This window comes from Nymphalis io, chromosome 17 (genome assembly GCF_905147045.1).
Source record: "Nymphalis io chromosome 17, ilAglIoxx1.1, whole genome shotgun sequence".
Taxonomy (NCBI): Eukaryota; Metazoa; Arthropoda; class Insecta; order Lepidoptera; family Nymphalidae; genus Nymphalis; species Nymphalis io.
In genome coordinates, this window is record NC_065904.1 from 5,862,870 (window position 1) to 5,890,065 (window position 27,196).

The 27,196-nt window shown below is 29.6% G+C and overlaps 1 protein-coding gene across 1 annotated transcript in view; it reads right to left on the minus strand.

Annotated features, from left to right (window-relative positions):
* LOC126775075 (thrombospondin type-1 domain-containing protein 4-like) overlaps nt 1-27,196 on the minus strand; it is a 153,978-nt gene that overhangs the window by 117,965 nt on the left and 8,817 nt on the right. Inside the window, exon 2 of the mRNA XM_050496815.1 lies at nt 3,692-3,920. Within this exon, the coding sequence (XP_050352772.1) occupies nt 3,692-3,729 (38 nt within the window). The 5' untranslated portion in view covers nt 3,730-3,920. The remainder of the gene's footprint in view (nt 1-3,691; nt 3,921-27,196) is intronic.

A 27,196-nucleotide genomic window follows, 5' to 3' on the forward strand; every position in this document is an offset into this window, starting at 1 on the left:
ACTCAACACATACAACAGAAGAGAAAACTACACAACTTTGTAGTTTTTGGAAAATGTATAAAGAGGACAGGAATTCTCATATACTTAAGTAAATATATATTCAAATTCTGTTTGTATACATACAATATTAATTTACAAATTGTGTTTTTAAAATTCGTATACCTTCACTACAGCCATACCTTAATTACAATACGTCCTCTATCCTAGAGTTGTCTGAAATAGATCGCTTATTTAGATATCAAATCGCTTAATTAATTGACTTGGCTTTTATCCCTTAGTTATAGTATTTAATATACTTTTACTAATCGAATATGGCGAAATGATAAAGCGCATAAAGTGGATTGACATGTCATCTCGATTATAAAGGAGAATATGATGAGGAAACTTAAATGCGACGAGTAATATTACCTTACCTACGTTACATAGTTAGATAGTTTAAACTCTATTCTTTATATCTTTAGTCAATTTTAGTTTGATAACCGTTATGTTATTGTACGTTAATATTTCGTATTTATGATGGTTACACATTAACCACTTATTATAATCTTTGTTTGCTTGGAGTTCAGTTTACGATGCTTTCTCTCTTTCTGTCATCATAATTTGACATTTGAAAGAGATAGACACGATATTTTTAACTAACCACCCCTTCACTACACTATCAATCAATCACTTAATACCATTTAGAGGATATAATAATACAATTTAGAGAGATAGCTGGTAATAAATAATAGCCAATTAAACTACGTATCAAAAAAATGCTAATGCATTATTTATTTAAAATAAACAATAAAATTCAGAGCTATCTTGAAACATACAAAAACCCGCACACACTCACAAACTTATATACAATTTATGCAAAAGGCTACACATACAACTGGACATGACAATACACAAATAAACGAATCCCTAATGTCCTGCGACTATAAATCTTATCCGGTTGCGATTTCTAGAATGTGTCCACCGATTCAATGGACAGGTTATAAATAAGGACAGGTATTTTGACACCCTGCAGCATTTCTCTAAGGAATGTTGACCATTGAGGCGTTTCTAATTTCTTTCGATATCCTGTGTCCGAACCGCTAAATGCCATTCCCGTACGGATGGGGACACTGATTAATGATGCGTGTGCTGTTTTTACGGTTAACATTACAAAATTTAAATATAGAATGAAATAATGCTTAGGCTCAAACTTTACTTTACTTTTATTTGATAAGACTTGCTTTGATACAATTAAATATTTTATTTACATGATATTGAGTACTTTACGTTCTAAAAACAAGTCATGTTGATGTTTTTGAAAATGTATCACATAACTACAGATGCGACCTTAATGTTATAGTTTGTTTCTTAGTGTTAGATTATCATCATCATTCAAACCCTGTACCGAGGTGACCCAGTGGATAAAGCAGTGGATCGTAATCTCAGGTATCACTACTGTTCATGCGCTCAATTTGTGTTTCTAACAATCTGTGCTCAACGATGACGAAAAACATTGTAATAAAACCTTCATACAATTCTATGTATCCATCAACAAGGATCGAAATATCGGGGTGGAATAAGGTTCAAAAATTTTAAAGGAGAAAAAAGTTTTTGACCCGTCGTGGAACATCCCTTGTATTATCCTCAGCTAAATCCCTTTCTTACAATTTTTTTGAAAATAATTAAAAAATAAATAATTAGCTAACATAGTGAATCATATTTTTGGGTTTGGTTGGCCTCTCTACACCCATACGTTATGTATCTCGAATGCAGCTTCAAAACTTAAAATATAAATATTCAATAAAGAAATAAATTGTATTTTAAAATAAGTTTAAATGTATTACTAGTCTAATGAATAGTAAAGATCAGTGTCCACGTTAGGTATAAATTCTTCGCAATTTGGATCTGGATCGCCCACGAAAATGCTCGTTCAATAAATATCGACCACGCAATTATGCAATTTAAAACTCATAGCAAACGAAAGTAGTCTGAATATAATTGTGAAATAGTAGATAAGACAGGTGATAATGCTTGTTTTTAGAGAGCATTCATGTAAACGCAAATTCGCCTTCTATTTTGTCACCAGAAATGAACACAGCTGTTCTATTCTAGACATTACGAACTCTAATGCCAAGCGTTAACTATATATTGACCATATTAACACCTTCTTAAATCAAGTAAAAGTTTTCTATTAAGTTCTATAGTAATATAGAAGCATTTATGAGACATAATTTAAAGTAACATCGTACCTCTTCGTAGAATGAAACTTCTCACATGAGTTTTAAGATTTTTGGGTACATACGAACATAAATAATTAATTTATGATATATAATTGTAGAAGATCCATAAAAATATTCTCTACGTCACGTTTACAGTAACATGAATTGAAAATAATTCCCGTAATACCATCATAAAGTTAATTTCATGGGACATTATTACGAGTACGTTATATTTAATCAGTCTAAATAATTGTTACCATAAACATGTAACTCTTGTCAAGAATAAATCGTCTTTATTGACAACGCCGAAGGTCAAATATTTATTAAGTATATTATTATTAATGTTATGATATATATAAATCTCAATTTTAACTGCCATTTGATAGTTAAGCGTATAAAGCGCTTGAAGCTAACTTCTATAACCAACTATTGATTCTATTCAATTTTACAACCGAATAATTTGTTTTACTTTGTGTTTATGGGCTGCAAATATCAATTGTTATCGGATATCGTAAAATTGATAGATATAGTAAACTATATGACAAAGGCTAGGCTTTGTTCATACAATAATCAGCTAGACAATAATAGTACCTAACTAGTATCTCATACTGTTTTTGCACAGTTACACATGCCTTCATACTTTGTTGTTGCCGAATGGGAATTTATTTTGAAGAAACAATAATTAATACTTAATACCACATTTGGCAAAGCCTGAGAAGCAAACGATTATGATGTTATAGTCATTAATTATTTATTCATATATAAATCTGTAACTGTTATAAAAATTCAATTAATATTGAAACTTATGTTGCTATTTTCCCGCCAATCGCGTAATCAAAATTTTATTTTGATTATGCGCTTTTGTTCAGGCAAAGGACTTGACAGTGCAGCATAGTCCTTTGAAGAACTCTAGTATCAACAGCGAAAAATGACCATTAAAAAACGTAGATAACAAAAAAGATTTTCATATTATTTTACAGGGGCGTTTCTTAATTTATTTTCATTCAAATTAGAATCAAAATCAAATATTCAGATGTTGTTTACCTGGTCCGTAAATGTGTTATTTTGTTTATTCGCTTTTAAAATGCAATATAAATATTTTTGCGCTTATTTAGAATGATTTTTTATTTTGATTATTAGTAGAACCGGTTACGGGAACTTATCATGTTGTGTTATTTTTTAAAAACACATGGGCCACATGATGAATGACACCAATATCGCTCATTTGTAGATACTATTAAAACGTTTTGAAAAATATTTCGTTTAAACCAAGAAATCTCCTTGAACGTGAAATGAAATGTAGAAACTTGTTTTTCTAGTTCAGACATGATATAGAAATAATTAAATAAAAAAACATATCAATTAATCTATGCACAATTATTGTGCAGCTAACCATTAACGATAATAAGTTACGATTCCCACAAAATACAAAATAAAATACAGCATACAAAATATATACATGCATTATTTTTTAAATATAAAACAATACTTACATTGATAAATATAAAAGGAAGCGTCTTTGATGATCCATGATTGATTGATTGAACTATTATATCCGACGTGACTAAAATCAGTAATAAAATAAAATATTTTCACTTAATAACAACACTTTAAATATCTATCGAATAAAATGAGTTTATTATCACTTTTTCTATTATTCTTCTATCACGTGATACCATTTTCTGACATCTCGGTTTGATTTCAGTGCATTGTATTGGGTACCTGTAAAAGAAACACAGTCAAATTATGTTACAATAAAACAATGATTGTTATCAAAGAGTCATGTTTGAACAGTAAATTTTAATCGAAGCTTGCGAATTTACAAAAAAAGAAAACGTACTACCACTGGGTTGTAATTTAGTACAGACATAGAACATAGGCGAGCGATATATCTTAGATCACACAGTAAGGAACGACTTATTCAAATTTGAGTGCCGAGGTGACATAAACTTGGGCAGCCCTTTTTATCGAAAGTGAAGAAATATTGCTTGGAATTAACAGTGACCACGGTCTATAGAAGAAGGTCTATAGAAGCCGAGATGGCCCTGTGGTAAGAACGCGTGAATCTTAACCGATGATCGTGGGTTCAAACCCGGGCAAGCACCACTGAATTTTCATGTGCTTAATTTGTGATTATAATTCATCTCGTGATTTACGGTGAAGGAAAACATCGTGAGGAAACCTGCATGTGTCTAATTTCACTGAAATTCTGCCACATGTGAATTCTACCAACCCGCATTGGAGCAGCGTGGTGGAATAAGCTCCAAACCTTCTCCTCAAAAAGAGGAGAGGAGGCTTTTAGCCCAGCAGTGGGACATTCACAGGCTGTTACGGTACGGTTACGGTCTATCAAATACATCTGCTTCCTACATAAAGTAATAATAAATATTGAATTAATAAAAAAAAAACGTAAGACGATAAAAATCTTCTTATAAACTAGTAACATTATTTTAATAAACACCCACCGAAGTACCGACGCGCCTTTGAAGATCCCTGAAATTCTCTAGTGATCGGACGCGTGTCGAACTAAAAATAGACGAAACCTTAGTTACATCAATATCTGACGTAAAACAAATAACTCACTTTATAAATCGTGCCGTGATCGCTCCGAGATCGACTTCCCACACGATTTAAAACTATACACTTAAAATAATAAAACAGTTATGTTCGTTTGTACCCTTTATGTATTGAATATTTTTCTTGTTATAAGAGTTAAATATAAAAGTCGAATTGTCTGCACATTAACCGATAATAATTATATAATGTATCAAGGCAGCTTAATATATAAGACTTAGACATTTTGAAATTTAGAGGAGACCTTAGTCTTGTTATTGCGACATGCACTATCTTATCTAGCTTATAGCTTTGTGCAAGCTCGTCTGGGTAGGTACCACCCACTCATCAGATATTCTACCGCAAAACAGCAATACTTGATATTGTTGTGTTCCGGTTTGAAGGGTGAGTGAGCCAGTGTAATTACAGGCACAAGGGACATAAAATCTTAGTTCCCAAGGTTGGTGGCGCATTGGATATGTAAGCGATGGTTGACATTTCTTACAATGCCAATGTCTAAGAGCGTTGGTGACCACTTACCATCAGGTGGCCCATATGCTCGTCCGCCTTCCTATTCTATAAAAAAAAAAAAAAATCTTTTATTTCATCCAAAAAGCATACTTTTCAGCACATTAAGGCAAGAAATATTCCCTTATAGGATTTTTTTTAAATTGACGTGTCGCGCTGAAAACGCCCCAATACATAATATTTAATTATCCGCAAGTGAAGCTGCGGCGAATAATATTATCTTATTACAGACGTTTAATATTCCCATCGTTTTTTCTTTAATTAGGAAGTCAACGGTTCCACAATAAACACATTCTATTATAATTCAATTTAGTACTTGTGATGAACATTGTGCCCATACTAATGGACTGGTTATGAAATTATAGTAAGACATTAAGCTTAAGCTTACGTCAAATACTTTAAATTTTTTTTTTTTTTTTTATATTTTGTTAAATGTTACCGTTGTTGTCGAAAACCCTTATTATTCCTTCCTCCCTTTGGTTCTCTAAAATAAAGTACTGTACTAATATTTTATTACAATTTTATCAAACACAAACCTTTCAGATAACTTTTTATTTTAATAAACATCTGAAGCAAATATTTATATCTCACTGAAAATTAAAAATGGAATATAAAGTAAACCCATAAATAATAGCTAGCAAATTTGTTCTTAAATTTTTAAAACGATTGACGTTTAAATTTTGTACGGTTTTCAACCATTTCAGTTAATTGGTTTACATTTGACGAATGGATAATTGATTCTTAATACATTCAAATATTCATTAATTCAGTATGCGTGAAAGATTTATTAAATTTAAATCTTAAGTCTGTGTGATAATTGAACATTACAAAAAAAAATAATAATACTTTTCATACAAAACACTTAAGCTAAAAACTACTAAGACACAATACGATAGCGATAAGATATTTTATAAACTTGCAAATATTTGTTAGGATTACGGGTTCAAATCCGGTTAAGTACTCCTGAATTTTCATGTGATTAATTGTGTTTATAATTCATCTCGTGCACGAAGAAAAACGATGTTTTTCTTCACCAAAAATTTCCACATACGTATCTAAATAATCAATTACATTGAAGAAGTTTGATGAATTCAAATCTTCTACCCAAAAGAAGAGAAGACCTTACTCTTAAAAATGAGACATTTACAGACTTTTACTTTTCGCTTTAAATATTAATCTTAATTTTCTATAAATATGATACTTACAGAGTATTGCATCTCAAATATAATATACGGATTAAAATTCATACAAAGTTACTAACCCCTTTCCCACAATTAAAGTTTAAATTTTCAAAAAATACGTTCTTAACGAATACTTAAATTATAAAATAAACCCATGTTTCTAATTTAAGCTAGACTTGGTTTTCACTGTGTTGAAAGTCAGTGCAAGCGATTTTAAAAGTATATATAATTAAATTAATTACCATTGATTAAATATATGATTTTGGATTTACATATTAAAAAGCAGTGCAAAACGACTCATTTATATATCTTTAATAATCGTAAAACATTAAATCGAGATATCTCAATATTTGCGTATCATTTAAATTGACCATTTCTAATGTTTTCAAAATATTTCTCTTTTTATAGATATATGTAAATTTATTTACCCCTGACTTGTATGTAAAAATTTCAGTAATTACGCCGTTAAATCATAACAAACAAACTCACTTTCGCATTTATAATATTAGTAAGAATAATTTAGTTATAAATTAGTTACAATTCATAATATAACATTACGTAACATTACTTATAATTAAACCAACACTAATACATGGTAATTTATCACAAATAATTATAATTTTAAGTATTATCGTGATATATATCTTTTATAACAATAACATAAATTAATAATAACTTAAGTTCGTTAAGCCAATAACATGGTACCGGGATTATAATCTTGATTTAAATATTATTTCGCTTAACTGTTACAATTTCATTGTAAGTATATATGATTAATATATGATTTCGTGTTGATTTCAGATCAGAACAAAAAGAAATGTTAATCGATTTGATTTATTATTATTACGATACTCGACAACGTGTTAACACTTTGTCAGTTTACTAAAACTATGTAGAAATATAAGGTTGTTCGTTTACAAGGATATTAGCTTTATAAAGCATATCATAGCATGTGTTTTATTTAAAAGCTAGCTTCGGCCAGTGGCTACGACTGCATTTAGTAGACTTTGTGTTAATCAGGCTATATCTAATGCAAATTTCGTCAAAAAACGTTCAGTAGTTTATGCGTAAAAGATTACCAAAGATCCATCAATCCTCATAAACTTTCGCGTTTATGTTATATTTTGATATATATATTTTCGATAACCGATTTAATAACATTATCTTTATTGTAATATATATTATTTATAAATGTGTCAATATTCCCTTTTTTTGAATTACAAATAAATTTAAAAATATTTTAATGTAAATTTTTAACTTTTTGTTATTTCTGTACATACAAAAAAAGTATTGTATTCATTGATTGAGGATTGAGTGGCACAGCGTAGATTTCGTGGATAAGATTATGGCCGAAACAGGAAGAAAATAATTGCTAAAATTCGATTTATTATATTTTGTCCATCTGATCTGTTATTTCATTAATTTCATAGCTATTATATTAAAACAAACTGAATTTATTGTAAAAGATAATAGAGGCTAAGTCCGCTAACAAGAACAAAGTCAAAATCGTAGCAAGTTACAATATCAAATATGCTTTGTTAAGACCGTACGAAGTGAAATAGCTTTGCATCGCATTTCTAACAACAGTGTGAGTTCAGCCTAAAGATTAGACGCTCCAGCTTCCGAACGTATAAACAATGATATAATATTAAAAATGTGTCAATATACAAATTGAAACGTCAGTTATATTGATTTGTTGTTGTCGGTATATCGTTATGAAATAAGACAACGTGTAATAATAAAACAAGTTAACGTGTTGATATATTTAATATAATCGAGTTACATTCGTTACAAGCCAAGCCAAAAGAGTTTGTTTGAATTATTTGTTTGTTATTAATCATAGTCAGAGTTTTATATATACTCACAAATATCATCCAAATAAAAGTTTATAATTGAAATTATTGATTTTTATCCCTTTTTTATTGCTATACAATTTAGTTGGTAAGCTTTACAGAATAAATAAAATTTTAATAGAAATCATTATGTCTTGTTGTGCTTTTTTAAAGAATAGAAAGACTAATTATAATTAGTAAGCCTTTTTTTAAGGGCAGTGCGCATGTGTGTTACATTCCAGCAATAACAATAAACGGCGCTAATAATTTATTTCGCACTTATGAATCAAGCAGAAAAGCTTTTCGTATACTTTTTGGATTGCAATTTCTATAACGGTTAAGTAAAGAGAACGTTTGGGGGTAGAAAGTTCCATTAATCATTTCATTACCGATTACTCATTCCGTGTAAATTGAATTCGATTTTTAAATATTATTTTAAATTTTTGGTAATAATTCATCTCGTATAAAGGAAAATATCGCGAGGAATCATGTGATGTATGAACATTTGCCATGTATCTGGAGCAGTATGGAAGCTCGAAACCTTCTTCCTAAAAGGAGAGGAGGTCTTAGTCCAGCAGTGGGACATTTACAAGCTGTTACTTAAGGTATTCCTCCATTTTTATTTATACCTAAGTATTCCCCTTTTCCTAAATTATAATAGAATCTAAATTAAATATGCTGAGATTATTCATACATTCATTCATTTCGTTACGAAACCATTTAAAAAATATATAGCGAAGTTTATTTACGTTGAAATAACGTTATCAAGTAGGCGTTTATATTGTGAATATTAAATAACTCGTTTTTCCGACTTTGAAACGTTCAATCAGACACATAAGACAAAACCGAAATATCGAACAGGTATTTTAATGTCATAATTTGAATAATATATTAGACATTTATTGTTATAATTTAGGTTAAACTGAATATTTTCATTCTAGCTAAGCTGATAAAAAAATTAACCGCAATTTAAAACCGCAGAATCCAATAACATGTTTATACAATAACACGATTATATTAAAGATAATATAAAACTTCAAAATAAGGTTATTGTTTCTGGTAAGAATGTCAAATTGATAACAATTTTTGTTTCTATTAATGCTTATTCAATTTTAAAAGAAGTCATCAATTTTACCGCACCTTATTTCTCCTCATATAGTTCCTGCAGGAGCTAAACATAATAACATTAAGGTACTGTTACGTAGATTATGTGTAGTGAAATGTCACTATAAGAGTGGCTATAAAGAAATATAAAATATTATATGCGACAAGTAACATGATATGCATTAATCACTTTTAAATTTAAAAAAAAAAACTTTCAAATTGCAACAAAAAGTTTATATATCTTTTTTATTTTGACATTTCAATTATAAAGATCTGCTATTTAATGTCACTTTGCAAGCACGTTTTACAAGTGCGTTCCGTATACGTTATTTTAAATATAAACTGACAGAAATGAAATATCGAATATAAATAGAAAGTACCTTCTACAATTAAATCGGTGTCATATATCAGTTTGTTTGGACCACATCCGTGTTTCATGTCAGTAAAGTGACAAGAATGACATTGAACCTGCTACTTAATCATCATCAGATCTATGCATTCGTTTCGGAATCACTGACCAAGTCGACTTGGCCGAGTGTCAAGTTTTTAACGTCCCGTGCGAAATTATACAGCCGTGGCTTTGATGCATTCGTTCTTTAAATTGAATTAATTGAATGTAAAATGAATGAATCGAACATTTGAATTGCAATGCAACTTCAACGATTCGAGAAGAACGATGATGACATCACGTGTAATATCTGTTGCTACAGCTTTAAACTTTTATACTTATATAATTATTATACTTATTTAACTGAAATGAAAATTTTAACGAATTAATTTTTGTTAATTCTCTTTGATTTAAGTTCCCAAACAGGGCCGGCCAAGACGCCTAAACAATGCAAGAGTCGGGTTCCCAAGGACGGTCGATATCATTAAAACCTTATAAAAACACCAAATTGTTTTTAGCTTTTATTTTTGTAACAAGTCATGTAGTGTTTGCTTTAAAATGCTTTTACAAAGTCTGTTGTTGTATTATAATTGTATGTCAGAATGACCAGTGTTAAAATCGCAAGCAAACCTAATAAATAAATAAACATCTTGTTAAAGTAAGGCAACTTCAGCAATAAGCCGAATACTCAAATTAAAACTACTTAGAATTAATGGCCTTCAGAATAGCATATGCCTACGTGGTCTGTATAGTTATAACTCTATCAGCTGGTTCCTGAAACGCAAATAATGATGCAGCCAATTATATTTCTGGTTCGCTGAAAATAAAGTAAAATTTTACAAGTGTGTATGCAAAAAATACCGTATTTCCTATCTTTATGTTTAAAATAAATTTATATAATTTCATTTCTAGGTAAGTCCTATGTAAGTTGCTTAATTTTTCATAATAGCTATTTGATATTGATAGCTATTTGACATGGAATATTTTTCGCCGAAACATCGGTGAAACAATAAAAAAGTATGATTTAAATTTCAAATAAAATGTAAGAAATGAATAACACAAATCGAAAATTTACAAAACAATTCGTTTAGTATTTACGAAACACACGACTTCCGTAAAATAACTAAGCTAAAGCGAAAACCACAAATTAAATTCAATTCAAATTCATCATAAGCTTTATTTTGTAAACAAATAGATGCAAGAAGCGACTTAATTTCATACTATTTGACGATTTATATATTTACTTATTTCTTTATTATATACGGTAAAAAGGGAACAAAATAGTATTGTATCCTCAATAATTGTTATCTTGTACATATGGAACGAATCAATTGAACATTAGACCAGCCGTTGATAAATGAAACCTGTTTATTGTCAGTATATAATATACGGTTCATAGTTTAATACTCGTAACACAATTAGTTCAGGAAAGCTATTCTGTATGAAATAAAGACACTCGATAATCGACTTGTCTATACTAATATTATAAAGAGATAAGTTTTTTTGTATGTTTGTTTGTAATGGATATACTATACGATACCTATTTTAGTCATTCTTTTACATACAGAAAGCTTCATTATCAGGGAGTCACATAGATTATTTATTTTCAAACTAATTAGAGATTCCTACGAAAATTGAAATAATGTAAACCAAGGTATCAAACATTTTCCTACCAAATATCTTTTTTTTTTTATATATATATATGTCCCGGGATGGCAAATGACTCTACTCCATCTGATGGTAAGTGGTAGTAGAGTCCAAACGCGACGACGGCCAGTACAGTCGGGAAGAATGTTCTGTACTAGCCGTCCCCGCCTTGCCGGCCCGCAAGATGCCTCTTCACGCCTCGTTTGAAGGAATATAATCATTAATTAATCATCTATCTACTAAGATAGATGACTGCACAATCCGGACGAAGTCGGGGCGGGACGGTGGTTCGTAATAATTATGTGATAAACTATTATCGCTCAGTGTTCGAAATTAGAGCATAATTATCAATAATTATTGAAAATTTTAGGAAAAGATATATGAATTTGCAAGTTTTGAAAAAAAAAGTCTGTTTAAGTTGTCAAAAAACTTTAAACTTTTTACTTTTCATATTGATGTTCGTATTGATATTTTTTTCTTTAAAATTAATATTGTTATCAAGTTCACGCCATGTTTTAATGTAAAAGTGATAATTTGTGTTAAACCTAATTTGTTGTCAAATGTTTATATATTATGCTGTATGTATCCTAAAATAAATTTTAATAATATAAAATAAATAAATAATTACTGGCCAATATCACATATCATTTACAGTCTTGCAATTGAGTTTCGGAGAGTTTTAAGTTAGTTTAAGTAAATTAATTTTTTTTAAAGAACAGCTCAAATGTATACGTCTTGTTAAAGGAGATTGTTTCAACATCCGTGCTTAAAGTCAACACTGGCAACGTCGCATCCGTTATTACAGAATTATATTATCTCCCTACTGTCTATTGAGAGTAAAGAACGACAGCGCAGTCTAATATAACTAAGAGACTGCTTGTTTTACTCATGTTATATTTTTTTAATGGCTTCGATTATAGTTGAAGAACCGCAATAGTCCAGTGGATAGAATACGTGGATCTTAACTGAAAGATCGCGAGTTCAATTCCAGACTGCTGATTTTTCTTGTAAGAAAACATCATGAGGAAATATGTCGGATGAATTTCTGTCATATATACATATATCTGCGAGTACCACCTCGTAATGGAGTAGCGTGTTTGTGAAGAGGGAATGGAGGCCTATATCCAGTAGTAGGACGTTTACGGTCTTATTTTAAATTTAAAGTAATTTAAGGTAATATTATAATTATCACAGGGATAACAAATATTTTTTATTACAATTCATAAAGTTATTTTATAAGCAGTTTTTCCAAAATTAGGTGTATAACGTCTTATTGGAACAAAAGAACACCCGCCGTTTTATTTATAGAGGAAAATAAAATTTATTGTTCGTAACAATATTATTAGCATAGCTATGACAATAAGAATTATATTATAATATTTTAGGGACCCGTAGAAAATAACAAAAGCCAATAATTGCTTCAACCATTAAACTACGTCACACTGTAATTTTATTATGTTCTAATGACGTTATCTTAGCCAATTATGATGTCTATAAAAAGGGTAATGTCTTTTGTCTATTGTATGTTTACAACTTAACACTTCAACGCATGTTATATTTCTACAATTAAAATGCTTTATACAGGAGTACATTATTTACGTTCTCAACTATTACATTTATTTTATTGTCATATAGTTTATGACACATGAATATGATCACCGTAAGTACAGGCTTTACGTGCTGTATGGACAACCCAAGTCCAGCAACAGCTGTGCTTACATCCCCTGCTCAATTAAATGTTAAGCTTGTGATAGGAGTGCCGCAACAATTTCATAGGGTCGAACCGTGACCTTCACATCGCTAGGTAATCTGTAAACCATTGTGCTATTAGGCTTAGTGATATTATTTAAAATTATATTTAAGAAGCAAATAGATTACACTATCATACGTTTTGAAATATATCAACTCACATAACAAATATAAAATATATTTTAATTCAAACAAAGATATGAAACAATAGTGCTTAATAATTTTATTCACCAAAGAAGCCGCCTACTGGCCATGGCCAGACCATATAATATCTTTAACAAGACCATCACATGCAAATTTGTCACTCTTTGGAAATATGTCATAAAAAACGCCCACAGGCTCTACATTCTTCATATTTAGTGATTCATTATATTTCCATGATTGATATACCTTAGTTGTTGGGTAATGCTTAACAATAGATTATTACTTATATTGTTTCATATTCAATCAGTTATTAATAAACTTTTTTAATATGGCAACATTCCATTACCATCGGCGAAAAACTATTAACTAAATAATACGCCTTTTTTTAAATGGATTGTTATGTAATTAAGTTTAAAGACCTGATAATTATATAATTTATATAAATAGTAGAGGAAAACATAAAAATAATAATTGATTAAACATAAGCCAAATAAATCATATTACTTACACTAAGATATATAATAAACAAAAGACCCTCCGCCCCCTCTTTCTGTTTGTCCGCGATAATAGGTAGCTAGTATAATAAAATGAACATTCATATAAAAACATTTGACATGAATACAAAGTGACTGCGAATAAACTTGATCGCTGTTGTAACTCAATTTAGTAAAGTTTTTATTTCAACGACGATAAATGGATTAGGAAAAATGTTACTAATCCCAATTATTAAGGATTTTAAGCAATGGTGATTCACTTAGTGGTTAACGTAATCCGATATACGTGTTTATTTTATAACAGTAATATAAAAATAATTAATCAAATTAACAATTTTATTTATAAGATTTATAATAAGAATAAATATTGAAAAAAAAATATTTTGAGAATAATAATAAGCGTCAATATTTCGAGGCATATGGTCTAGCGTGATAGTCGCAGGTTTGATCTTGACTTACTTACCTAGAGCTCAAGTTGAACTTTTAATTTGAGCATAAAATCCGACGATAATTTATTCTCTGAAAACAGTCGCTGTTAGCTATATATATCGATTCGAAGTTGACTAATTTCACGTATTTTAGCTTCTAGTCTGTCTGTAATAAAATCTCGTATGTGATTTTGTGTTGTCCGAAAAAAGCACTTTTGCAAATTTGTTATATATCTTAGATTTAAATGGGCAAAATAAAGCAATGAATTATTAAATATAATATATTTGTATTTGTGGTTCAAATTGAATTTTCGTTCATCTTATTGTGCCCAATGCGATTAATTTAGTACACATGATACATGCAATTTCATAAATAATTTTAGAACACGTAGCCCAGCTTAAAAACGCATCTTTTAAATAAGCTTGATGAATCGTCTGAGATCGACGCCGAACTGGCGGAAGATGGCGGAATTGTTGTAATTGGTGAGCCCATAAAATTACTTGTGCAATTAAACTGTTGAATGACGTCAAAATTCTTCAATACCTTAGATCTTATGCAATTGAAAACTCACTTATTTAGAACACACACGAGTCAATAAGTGTTAAAAATGACGCATTTAGAACGAAATCATTTTTGTTACCAAATATATTTACCCATAACTTCACGTTAGATGATACATAGTATAACCTAACCCCCTTCTTGGGTTAAAATCCCGTCGATTAAGATTTATTTCGGATAAGTAAGAACTCTCGAGCTTTCAATTATACAGTTTTGAGGTGAAGATAATATCATAATATACTTAAGTGATAATATACAATTAAAAATAAATAACACAATCCGATCGAAAATGAAGGACTGATATTATTTTAATTTAGTGAGTTATTATGTAATGTTCTTTTAATAGAATATTTTAATTTATTGAATTATACAATAATACATATATTTCAATAATTGATTCATCACGAAACATCTGGGGACCAATTCTACTAAATTATAACGGTTACGACAATCTACCGATTCTATCCCAATTTGCTAGTAGAATTGGTTACTGGTAGTATAAACCAGTAAATATACTCGTAAAATTTGTTAGTAAAATGACTTTTTTTTATTTTTTTTATTTTTTTATTTATTTATTTTTATTTTTCTACAATCTTATCAGACAATGGTTTGTAATCGGGTAACAGAGTAGGAAAATAAATCAATTAAATATTCGAATAAAACTGCGGTAGATTATTTTAAATTATTTCTATATGCAAATTAAAGACATCTTATAATTACAACGATTTTATGTTTTAATTATATCAATCTCTTTCATTTTATACTAGTGCTATAAACAGATCTAGATAAACCTGACAAACAAGTATCATAGCTCTTAAAGTATTTCAAGAAAAAAAAAGTGTCAATTAATTAATCGAAAAATTTCTACCATTTAGTTAAAAATCTAATCTATTTATTTTTTATTTTATTAAATATTTAAAATGGGCAAAGGTTCAATTTTAATAAAAAAAATTAGGTCTCGAAAGTATTCTTAAAAAAGTGGAATACATTCGAAGACGCGTTCGCGAGATTGTTAATTCTACTATAAAATAAACGGTACACAGATATCAATTTACACTTTATTAAGTAATTGTCTCACGCATAATCCATTTTTATATAGTTAAAACCTTTCTTATTAACGTTGTATAGCGGCTGTTTATCTGATTTCTCTTTTCTGTCATCATTGATTTTACATTAATAAAAAGAAGACAGCATTATTTTACTAATGACTCCCTAAATGACATGCCATGTTAAGCCGTCAGCTTATTAATATAATCGTAACTGGTTACAACATGTGATCGTTACACTCACACACTCGAAATATCTTATTATTTATTTGAAGATTTATTGTCCATTCTTATAAAAAATCTTGAGATAAGCTATCGAGATTTACTATCAAAAGAATATATCGACATTAGAAGCAAAGTGAAGGTTTTGATACGATATCAGCTGTATTTCTTTTTTACCTAAACATTTAAATATATTTTTGTACAGGAAAATTGTTCTTATAAATTATTCCAGCCAAAGTATTTAAAAAAAAATTAAAAGATTATACCAACATTAAAATAATTATTTCATCAATCTATAACAGATATGCTGGTATATTTACATAGTAGTAAAGCAGTTTAACTTATATTTCGCGTGTCACTTTCGTCACCCTGACCGGAATTAAGAGAAATTGTGTCACATTATTGTTCCAACAATTGTCCAATGTTTGTGCACAAGCAACTGTACAAATAATGCTCTGCCATGAACCAAATTACATTATAAATAAGCGTCTATTTAAATGACATATAAGAAAGCTACTCTTGTCCTAATATATAACAGACAATGGTTGTTTGTTAATGTGCAATTATTTAGTGCTTAAGGAACTAGCTGTTAAACGCGAATTTGTTCACGAATTTTTGGTGTTTTTTATTCGTGGTCATAATTGGTCACCACTGCCCAAATACATTGTAAGAAATATTAACCATCCCTTTTATCACCGATAACCTACCTCGGAAATTAAGTAGTTATATCCCTTGTGCTAGTACACTGGCTCACTCACCCTTCAAGCTTGAACACAAAAACAACAAGTATTGCTATTTATCAAAATATGCCATGAGTTAGGGGTACCTACCTCTGCACAAAGCTCTACCAATTAACCGACTACCACCAAGTTGTGGCGATGATATGAACTGTCTTGATGCGAAGTGAATTTTCATAAAATTTTTCATTCTCTAATGTACACGTCCATCATTCATTACTTTAAAAGTTGTTAATTTTAATCTATATCCATACCAAATTTCAACAAAATTATTCAAAAGACTTAATCTTAAAAATATAACAGACATACTTGTTAATATTATATGAAACAATTTCAGAATTGATCGTAATATATTTGTACCATCTATAATTGTAAAGCAACGCAACATACAATAAATAATTATATATAACTATAACACGTAATATTTTATTATAAAAAAACACGCATATCTTTTAAGAAATAAACAATTATAATTTAAACGTTATAAAAAAAATCACTCACCGTAAATATTTTAAGCAATTTCACTCGATAATCTACAATAAAATATTGTTTTTATAAGTGAAAGCAATCCACAACGCGAAAATGCTATACATAAAAGACAATAAATATTTTTTTTTTTTTTTTTTTATAGAAAAGGAAGGCGGACGAGCATATGGGCCACCTGATGGTAAGTGGTCACCAACGCTCTTAGACATTGGCATTGTAAGAAATGTCAACCATCGCTTACATATCCAATGCGCCACCAACCTTGGGAACTAAGATTTTATGTCCCTTGTGCCTGTAATTACACTGGCTCACTCACCCTTCAAACCGGAACACAACAATATCAAGTATTGCTGTTTTGCGGTAGAATATCTGATGAGTGGGTGGTACCTACCCAGACGAGCTTGCACAAAGCCCTACCACCAGTAAAATATTATATATTAAAATATTATATCATAAATAAAACCTTATTTAAAGCGAAATAATGTCGAAAATTCAACAAAATAGACACATTGCGTTATCGGGTTACGATTACAAAGATTAGGTTGTATTATGTAACCGCTTATCTTGTGTAGGTGTTCAATTTTCCTAAACATTATCTATTTTCGTTTCGCTTATCAACACATCTGCATATCATTTGAATTGTTTGATGTCAAAATCATTGTTATTGTTATAATACTTCCTTTACATTAGCTATGCGACAAACTTGGGGACTCGTATCGAAAATTATATTGAAGTACAGTGTGTCTAGTGCGAGTTTTTACTTATGCGATAGCGATAACGTTAACTGCGGTCTGTACGGAATAAAAACAGCGCTGTCTGGTGACATAAATCGGAACTCCTAAACTCGCATTTAGCTCGCAGGAGGCAGGACGTCTTTGCGTTTCTAGTACTAGAAGTACACTGTCAGCAAATAAATAAATAAACATTTTTATTTATATTTTTTATTTATTTGTAGGTACTTAATATTATCATCAACATAATTTTTAATCACGACTTTATTCAACACCAGACTTCCACTAAATCCTTAGCCTGGTTTTCATTTCATTCTAAATCACATATCTTAATGATAATTCATATATAAACAAACATATTTTCATTTCTCTAGAGTTACGGCATAAAGCATTTTCTAAGTTATTTTTTCCGACGTAAATATTATCTTCCATCATATATTTTGTTATTAACTAATTAGTAGGAAAATAATAAAGTCGATTCTAATATAATTCTAACTCTAATTATGCGAGAATTCTAGGCACGTTGTAGCTAGCGCAAGCTGGTTCATTTCGGTTTTGGTCACCGTATGTATTACACTACAACAAAAGCAAAAATGCCTTCAAGCTTTTTATCCGTAGTATTATTACAATTCTTCAATACATAGTAACTATTTGAAGAGAAATGAGAGTAAATTTTAAGTTGTTCGTGATTATTATACATGTATACATATAATTACATTATTCATACACTTTATAATAATATTTTAAATTATTATAAAAAAATATATATCTATTCAATAAATTCAACACAGACAATTCAATAAATTGTATTGAAATTAGACAGATGTTTAAGCTGAGTTTACCAAACAATGTGTGTTTAGCATAAGAATTATATTCAACCGATTTTACAGTTAAGTTAGTTACATTAAATGCAATGTAGTACTGAATACAGAAAATACAAAACCGATTTAGCGTGCCTTTGAAAATCCATATATGGATTAAAATCGCGTGCCTACATTAAGTGTTTATTGAAAGATTCTTACGTGTAGGCGTATTCTGAATTATTAAGATGTAACAAGATGTATTAAGATGTAAAATGTTGCTATCTCAAAAATTTACGGTATGAATTGATAAGGTATTTCAATTCATTTTAATTGAAAAAAAAACTAAATGAAGTTTTTTTAATTAAAAATAAGTGGTTTGGACGAGCAAATGGTCCGGCTGATGGTAAGTGGTTACCATCGCCCATAGACGTTGGCGTCATAAGAAATATTAAACATTTCTAATATTATCGCGAATGAGCCACTGATTTTGGGAACTAAGATGTTATGTCCCATGTGCTTGTAGTTACAATCACCCTGCAAATCGGAACACAACAATACCAAGTGTTGCTGTTTGGCGGTAGAAATTTTATGAATAGGTGGTGCCTACTCAGATGGGCTTGCACAAAGCCACCCAAAAAAAAAATCAATATAAAACACAATTCGTTCCTTACAATATTATATTATAGAGTGCGCTGTAGCCGGTTTCATATCAAGTTCTTTAAATTATTCTTTGGAAGTTACTATTAATCAATTCACATAACTGTAAATATTAATCCTTATATGTCTCTCTTTTAATTTATTTTTTCATGTTTGGTATTTTAAAATTGTAATCCTATGTAGGCTTACTTTAGTAACAAGTAATAACTGTAGAACGTACTACTCTTAGCACCAATAATTATTTAAAATTTCTGTTAAAAATTCATTAGCATTGCCAATTAATTTATTTAAATCACATAAGGGAAAACTTTAATTAATAAGGCGTACCTATTATGTACTCAATAAAGGATTATATAGATGATAAAGTGTGTAGTATTCGTTGATGCATGCTGGATAAATAATATGTCAATTGTATTTAATTATCTACGTAATTTGATTGTCGAATAAGAGTATCTACTGAATTTCTTGCTAGTTTTTCTTTATAGAATCTATATTCCGAACCAGTGGTAGCTTTCATTTTAGTTTAATCTTGCAAAAGGACGATTCAAAAGTGCTATCAAGGGTTTAGAATAACGTGTATATTTTTTTTTTATTCTAACGGCCGTGATTTGTTTGGCATTGAAAGACCTAATATTGGCTTTGTTTTTAAAATATAAAAAATGTCTTACAGTGTCAATATCGATATTAATAATTACAAAGCAATTGACCCACTTGAAAACTCTCATAAAAAACAGACACTGTTGTGTAGTTGCGACTTTTAATACGGTTTTCATTATATCTGCAGTACTAAGACGTAAAATAATATTAGATATATAGGTAATTGACAAATAATGCAGTTATTTTATTACATAGAAATGAATAAAGAATAAATAATGATGTCCTCCTGCCGTAAACATGTCGTAACAACTGAAGCAACTCTATACCTTCTCATAATCCGATAGAACAGCAAATATGACTCATAAGTATAGAACCAACTGCAGGCTGAGAATATCTATAAGAGTAGACCTAGGCATTTAATTATATAATTAACTAGTTTTTCGCCTGCATGTTACGGGGAAGGGATCAGGTGTAAGGTATAAAAAATATATCTTTTATCTGGGTTCAAACTTGCTTCATACTAAATTTCATCAAAATCGGTTAAGTAGTTTAGTTATAACAGACAGAATATTACTTTCAGGCTTAAAATATCTTTTACTTTCTTTTTTCTTAATATATATATATTTTTATTAAGTTTTAGTTAAACACGTTTCCTGTTCCGCCGTTTAAATATATCGAAACCAACTTAGCCACTATGTCATATAAACGGCATTAATACCAGTTTCTATCCAGCAACTTCTATTTTAAGCTTAGCACCTTTGCAGATAGAAAAATAATATAATAAGATAATCTTTATCATATTCATCCGTTAATTTATATAAAAAAATGTGCATTATTTTCTTAAATAAATAAAAAGTTTTAAGTTAAACATTTCTATTAATTTATTATAATGTAAACGTAATTTTGTATCGATCAATCAGATCCTCAGTCGAGAGATTTAGTCCAGAGAGTTTAGATTGGACTCCTCATTAGAGAGAGATTTGTTGGCGGTGACTTTAGGATCTCAAATTATTTACAAAAATTTAATGATAAAGGACTTTGTTATCTACTTAATTTTTACGATAGCTTGCGAAAATAAAGAAGTTTCTCGGTCTTTATATTATAAAATTGAATTGGCGAAAAAGACTTTCTACATATATAGAAACACTGATTGAGAGAGAAAAGAACGGACAACTCAATGATCCTGAACACACACACATTAATCATCTAATATCATTGAAATTTAAAAAAACTTCATATACGATATAATTTTATTCGTAACGAAATATTATACATGATTTCAAATAAAACGCGTTTTTACGATGTTGATAAATAAGCCAACGAATGTCGTAAGAATATAATTTCAATGGTACTTTTTCTACTCACTGTCATGATAAGAATAATTGGGTTATCTGTGCTACCTATTAAAGTTATTAAAATATACTAGTATTATGTCTGGGAAGAAATATTATTGTCATAATTTCATCGTTAAAAATAATTAATTATATTATAAATTTTATTGAATATTTATACCATCGGTTGAAGATGAATTAATAACCATTTATATATAAAATATGATGATTGGTTTACCTAATCTTAACTAATAAATACGGAAGTAAATTTGTTTATGTGTTCGTTTGTTACGCTAACACTATTCAACCTATCATCACGAATTTTGCATACACGTTGTCAACCTAACACACGAATCAAAGCCACGGGCAGAAACTAGTTTAAAATAAGTGTTAACTTTTTAAAAATAAATAATGCAAATAAATGATTTCATACAAAATAAAACGGATAGAACTAAAAACTCAAACGACGAGTGCCGTCTGCCTCCCTATTATTATGTTCCTTATAGAAAGACAAATAAGCAAATAGGCAAGCTGATTGTGATGATAACTCAATCCTGAGGCGTCTAATTACATAGACTCACACTCCATATATAAGAAAAATGGATACCTAGTAACGGATAAAGATTATTAATGAATTTATAATTTTTTTTATATGATGACGAAATTATCTAGAAACAAACTAAAGTAGGTTAAGTCTTTTATGAGTAATATACAAATGCAGAAAAAAACTTGCCTTATATGTTTGGGAGACAATCATTTATAAAAACTTGACCAAATTCAGTTACATGTGTTACGCCCCTTATAACCTGTGTCATTAAGAGAGGATGCAGTAATTGCGTCAACGATAAACTAAATCCGTTGAGGCAAAAAATTATGATTGGTGTATGAAAGTAGACTTAAATTCGATATATTTATTTAAAAACTGCAAAAAGGTTTTAATATAAACGATATTAATAAACGTCAAAAAATAAAATAATTATTGTTTTAATAAACTAGTTTTATGGTTCTGCAGTAATTTTTTTTGTATATATCAATTTTTCCACTTGTTCGTCTCTCCATGTCACTGTCCATATGCACGGTTTCTAATCAAACTAAATAACCTGACTTAAGAGTTAAGTTTAAGCGGTATTTCCATTACATCAAAGAAAAGAGCAATAACCAACTTTATTTTTCATCTCTAGATATACGAATCGACATTATCCGTTAGTATTAATATGTTTGATATATGAATAATATGTTTTGACACAAATACATAATAGTTGGTACCGAACAAATCGATATGGATTACTAACTGCTGTAAAATTCCATCTCCGATTAAAATTAAAATGACCAAAAATTATTTCATAGATGATTACGTTATATAATGTTTGAAATTTCAGCTGTCTACACTCAATAGTTTTGGCTGTGGCATTGGTAGTCAGTCTGAACAAAAGATTTTGCATTTTGATAATACCCCCCCAATAAAATGACCACGGAACCCTACCAGTTGCGTGACCAGATTCGCTTAAACTTATTGTTTATTGATGCATTTTTCCTTTCGAAAGTTTTCATCATAATTATGATATTTTATTTCACAACTTAATTACTTTATATAACAATATAATGTTTCAATAATTGATATTTCCGAAAATTGACTTTACATAAAAATATCAGATATCGGTAATAATAAATAAATTTTTCGTATTAATGACAAAAAAATCACCTTCGAAAAATAAAAAAAAAAACATAATTCCAATAACCGAATAGTACTCGTAACGGAAATTAATTATAATTATAAAAATTTTATGTTTCAAGGCAAGTTGTAAAAAATGGAAAGTGTTTTACATCGAACGAATGAATTTTGACCACACACACTGTAATTTATCTTCTTGACACTTCGAGGTGTGACGACCAAACAAATTATCTTTCACGTATATAAACGAAATTGTAACTTTTTTTTTAATTTAAAATAGGACGGCACATGTGCAAATGGAACCTGCGAAGTAAGTAAGAAAAAGGAGATTTAAAAGTAGCTTCAGTGACATAAAAGCTGAAAGGAAACCAGATGAGTATCATATTACAAGCAAAGCGTGCATATGTGCATAGGGTGGTTCTATAGGAAAAGAGAAAAACTGAAAAAAGGAATGAATGACTCCAAACGAAAATGTCCTTTATTCATATAGGCTTTTAAAAGCATTTTTGCTACCACTCCTTCGGAATGTAATTTCCACCAAGTAATTACTCTTTTCAACCAATAAAATAAGACATCAATAAAATACAATTAAATATAAATCTAATCTGAAAATCAACAACACACTAATTTCAATCTTTTACTACTTTATATAGCCTTATGGTCTTTTTTATGTTTTTCATTTTTTTCTTTTTATATATTGGCTAAGTTAACAACTATGTAAGGGATGTGTAACTTATGTAATAAAGAAGTACCTGAGTGAAGTACTAGAGGGAATTATGAATTAATGTTATATTTTAATGACGTTCCATTTTTATATTAATCATTTACTGGTGGGAGGGCTTTGTACAAGCTCGTCTGTTTAGGTACCACCCTCTCATCAGATATTCTACCCCAAACAGCAGTACTTGGTATTGTTGTGTTTCGGTTTGAAGGGTGAGTGAGCCCGTGAATTACAGGCAAAAGAACATCTTAGTTCCCAGTACCAGTTGGCGGCGCATTGGCGACATAAGGGATGATTAACATTTCTTACAATGCCAATGTCTATGGGCATTGGTGACAACTTACCATCAGGTAGCCCATATGCTCGTCCGCCTACCTATAATATAAAGCATATTATTCATAAAGCGTGTCTTTAATTTTAAATAATGTTTTGGTATATAAATGTCTGTGTATATGAGTTTTAAAAGCTACGGTCATACTTATAAACGTTGTTTAGAGGGGAATTAGTTTAACAATCCTGTGTCTTCTTCTTTCGAATGTCAAATAAATGATGACAGAAAAATCAGTGTTTAAATAAACAGTCGCTAAGCAATGTTTATAAGAGCGTATTTTTTGAAAAAACTTATAGATAGGTACTATAAGTTAAATTGAAAAGTCTTGTGCCTATTTTATCTCAATATTTATCGAACCAGTAACAGCCTGTTAATGTCCCACTGCTGGGCTAAGGCCTCCTCTCCCTTTTTGGGGATAAGGTTTGGAGCTAATTCCACCACGCTGCTCCAATGCGAGTTTGTGAAATACACATGTGGCAGAATTTCGATGAAATTAGACACATGCAGGTTTCCTCACGATGTTTTCCTTCACCGAAAAGCACGAGATGAATTATAAACAGAAATTAAGCACATGAAAATTCAGAGGTGCTTGCCCGGGTTTGAACCCACGTTCATCGGTTAAGATTCACGCGTTCTTACCACTGGGCCATCTCGACTTTTTTTTTTATCGAACATTATTATAAATTAAATATTAAATGATTGTTTTCGTAATAGTCGTGTTTTTATGGACCTGCCACATTAGTGTATAATCAGTTCCATGGGTTCACGGCTTGGTTATTTACGCAACACAACAATACGATTTATAACTGCGTTTGATGAGATTAACTGGAGCGAAACACAAATCGTTGGACGAAAGATAAATTTTATTATTTATTCAATAATAAGGATAAACTTAGTTCGAAAAACGTAATCTTCGATATAAATTATGTCCAATGTTGTCATTAAATCAGTTTCATTCGAAGATAAATTTTTACTGTTTTCGTTGAATTAATGTAATTCGCTACGCTGCTTCGATTTTTGTGTATTTCGCATTATATCGTGACATTTTTGGTTCACTTTTAGTAATACAACTTTTTACAGTATCGGATTCCGCTATTTTATAACTAGCTAGAATTAATTTTTTGACTTACTTACTTTTTTACTACTTAAATTTATTTTGACTATTTCAATATTGAAATAGCTATTCAACTTTGAAAATCAAACAATCTTTTAAATTTAGACGTATAATATACAGAATCATTTTTAAATTAAATGTTTCATTCTTTAGGAAAGCTATCTTAATAAGAGATTTCTTCCAGTTTTAGATTGTATTTGAGTGAGTAAAATGAATGTGTAAGTATATATCCTACAGGCAAAACAATCAAATATTATATTCATTACTATCATAGGAATACCTAGAATACTCAAATACTACGTATCTAAATATATCAGGGATAGTAAAAAAAATATTAAGAAATCATAGATTGGATACAACGTACTAGTTGTTATTGCCTCCCGTTTTAGTTACGTATAATAATGTGTTAAATAAATAAATAGCTAAAAAATATATATTATCATTAAAATAATTATTTGTAAATTAAATTAAGAATTATGTTGAGTTTTATAATTAAAAAAAGGCTAGACAAAAAACAATTTGATACCTATTTATTTATTATCTTAATATTCCAATGAAGGGACGGGCCCTTCATCAATCCCTTATCAAAACTGGTTCACCCATGCGACGCGAGTCTCATAGTCCCATGGATTGTAAGTTAATCAAAAATTTTACGCGTTTTTGCAGAACGTAGTCGTGATAAAACTCATTTTACGCAACATCCCGCATTATCACAAGAACGTTTGAATGAATGATTCACACACGTTCATTCATAATTCGTATTTTTGCACGCTTAGATAAACCGAGTAACCTCTATATTTGCGTAACTACGGATAAATTACTATAAAAATATTATTATAAACTATAAAGAGATTAAATAAACAAGAACAAAATATAAATTAAGGTAAAATAAATTTAATTTAAATTTGGAATCTTCTTGAAACTTCAATAAACTTCCGTAATAAATTACTTAAAAAATTCACCATCAAAATGAAACCTACTTTGTATTTTTTTATTAGTTTATTAACCGACATCTACAAAAACAAGGAAATTCTCAATTCCATTGCGGTTTTTTATGTTTTTTTACCTTAAAACTCCGCAATTTATATGAACTGATTTCGAAAATTATTTTATTGGTACGCAGGGTATACTTTCCATTTGGCCCCATGGGCTGCAATGGGGCCACCATTTTGCACGTTAGAATAAAAAATAGGGAAACAAATTGTGATAAAAAAAATGTGTACTTGTTTACTGTTATGTAATCGAGTCTCGACATAAGGCCTGAAATTCAGCTCTGCAGTAGTCCACCATTGGAACACCAGGCTCAGTAGCCTTTTCAGCTGATAAACAATCATTGTTTATTAATTATTATTTGTAGTGTAAGTACTTTTGTTCTTGTGGAAACTGAATAAATGTTGATTTATTTATTTACATGCTGGAATTAAATAAAAGGTTGTAAATAGCGGTAACTACTAACATTACACAGATGTAAATTTAACATAATAACAGCTATAATACCAGGTTACTCACTGTTACTGCATGTTTTAATGTTTAAGGGATATAACTAATAAGTAAGCCCGTAAATGTCCTACTTCCAAGTAATGGTCTCCTCTATTGTTGAGGATACGGTATATATTCATAAACTTTGATAAATGACGATATTATGATAGAAACCAATATTTTTTTTGGTTATGCTAAACTGTTTTTTTTAGTGTAATTTTTGTGTGTATTTAGTTGGATTCATTAATTGCTTCAGTAATGAGGTTTATATACTTTAATGTTTCTATTGCGAAATAAAGTAAAAAATTTCTTCCATTAAAGTTAGAATAAAGAATAAACTTAGGTTTTTTTTTCACTTATTAGTCTATCTTTGCAAATATTCTATACCAAATTTAACGTTTTTATTTTAATAGCCCTTAAAAGTATATACCTAGTTTGTCAAGTAGCTAGTTTATAAAGTTTCA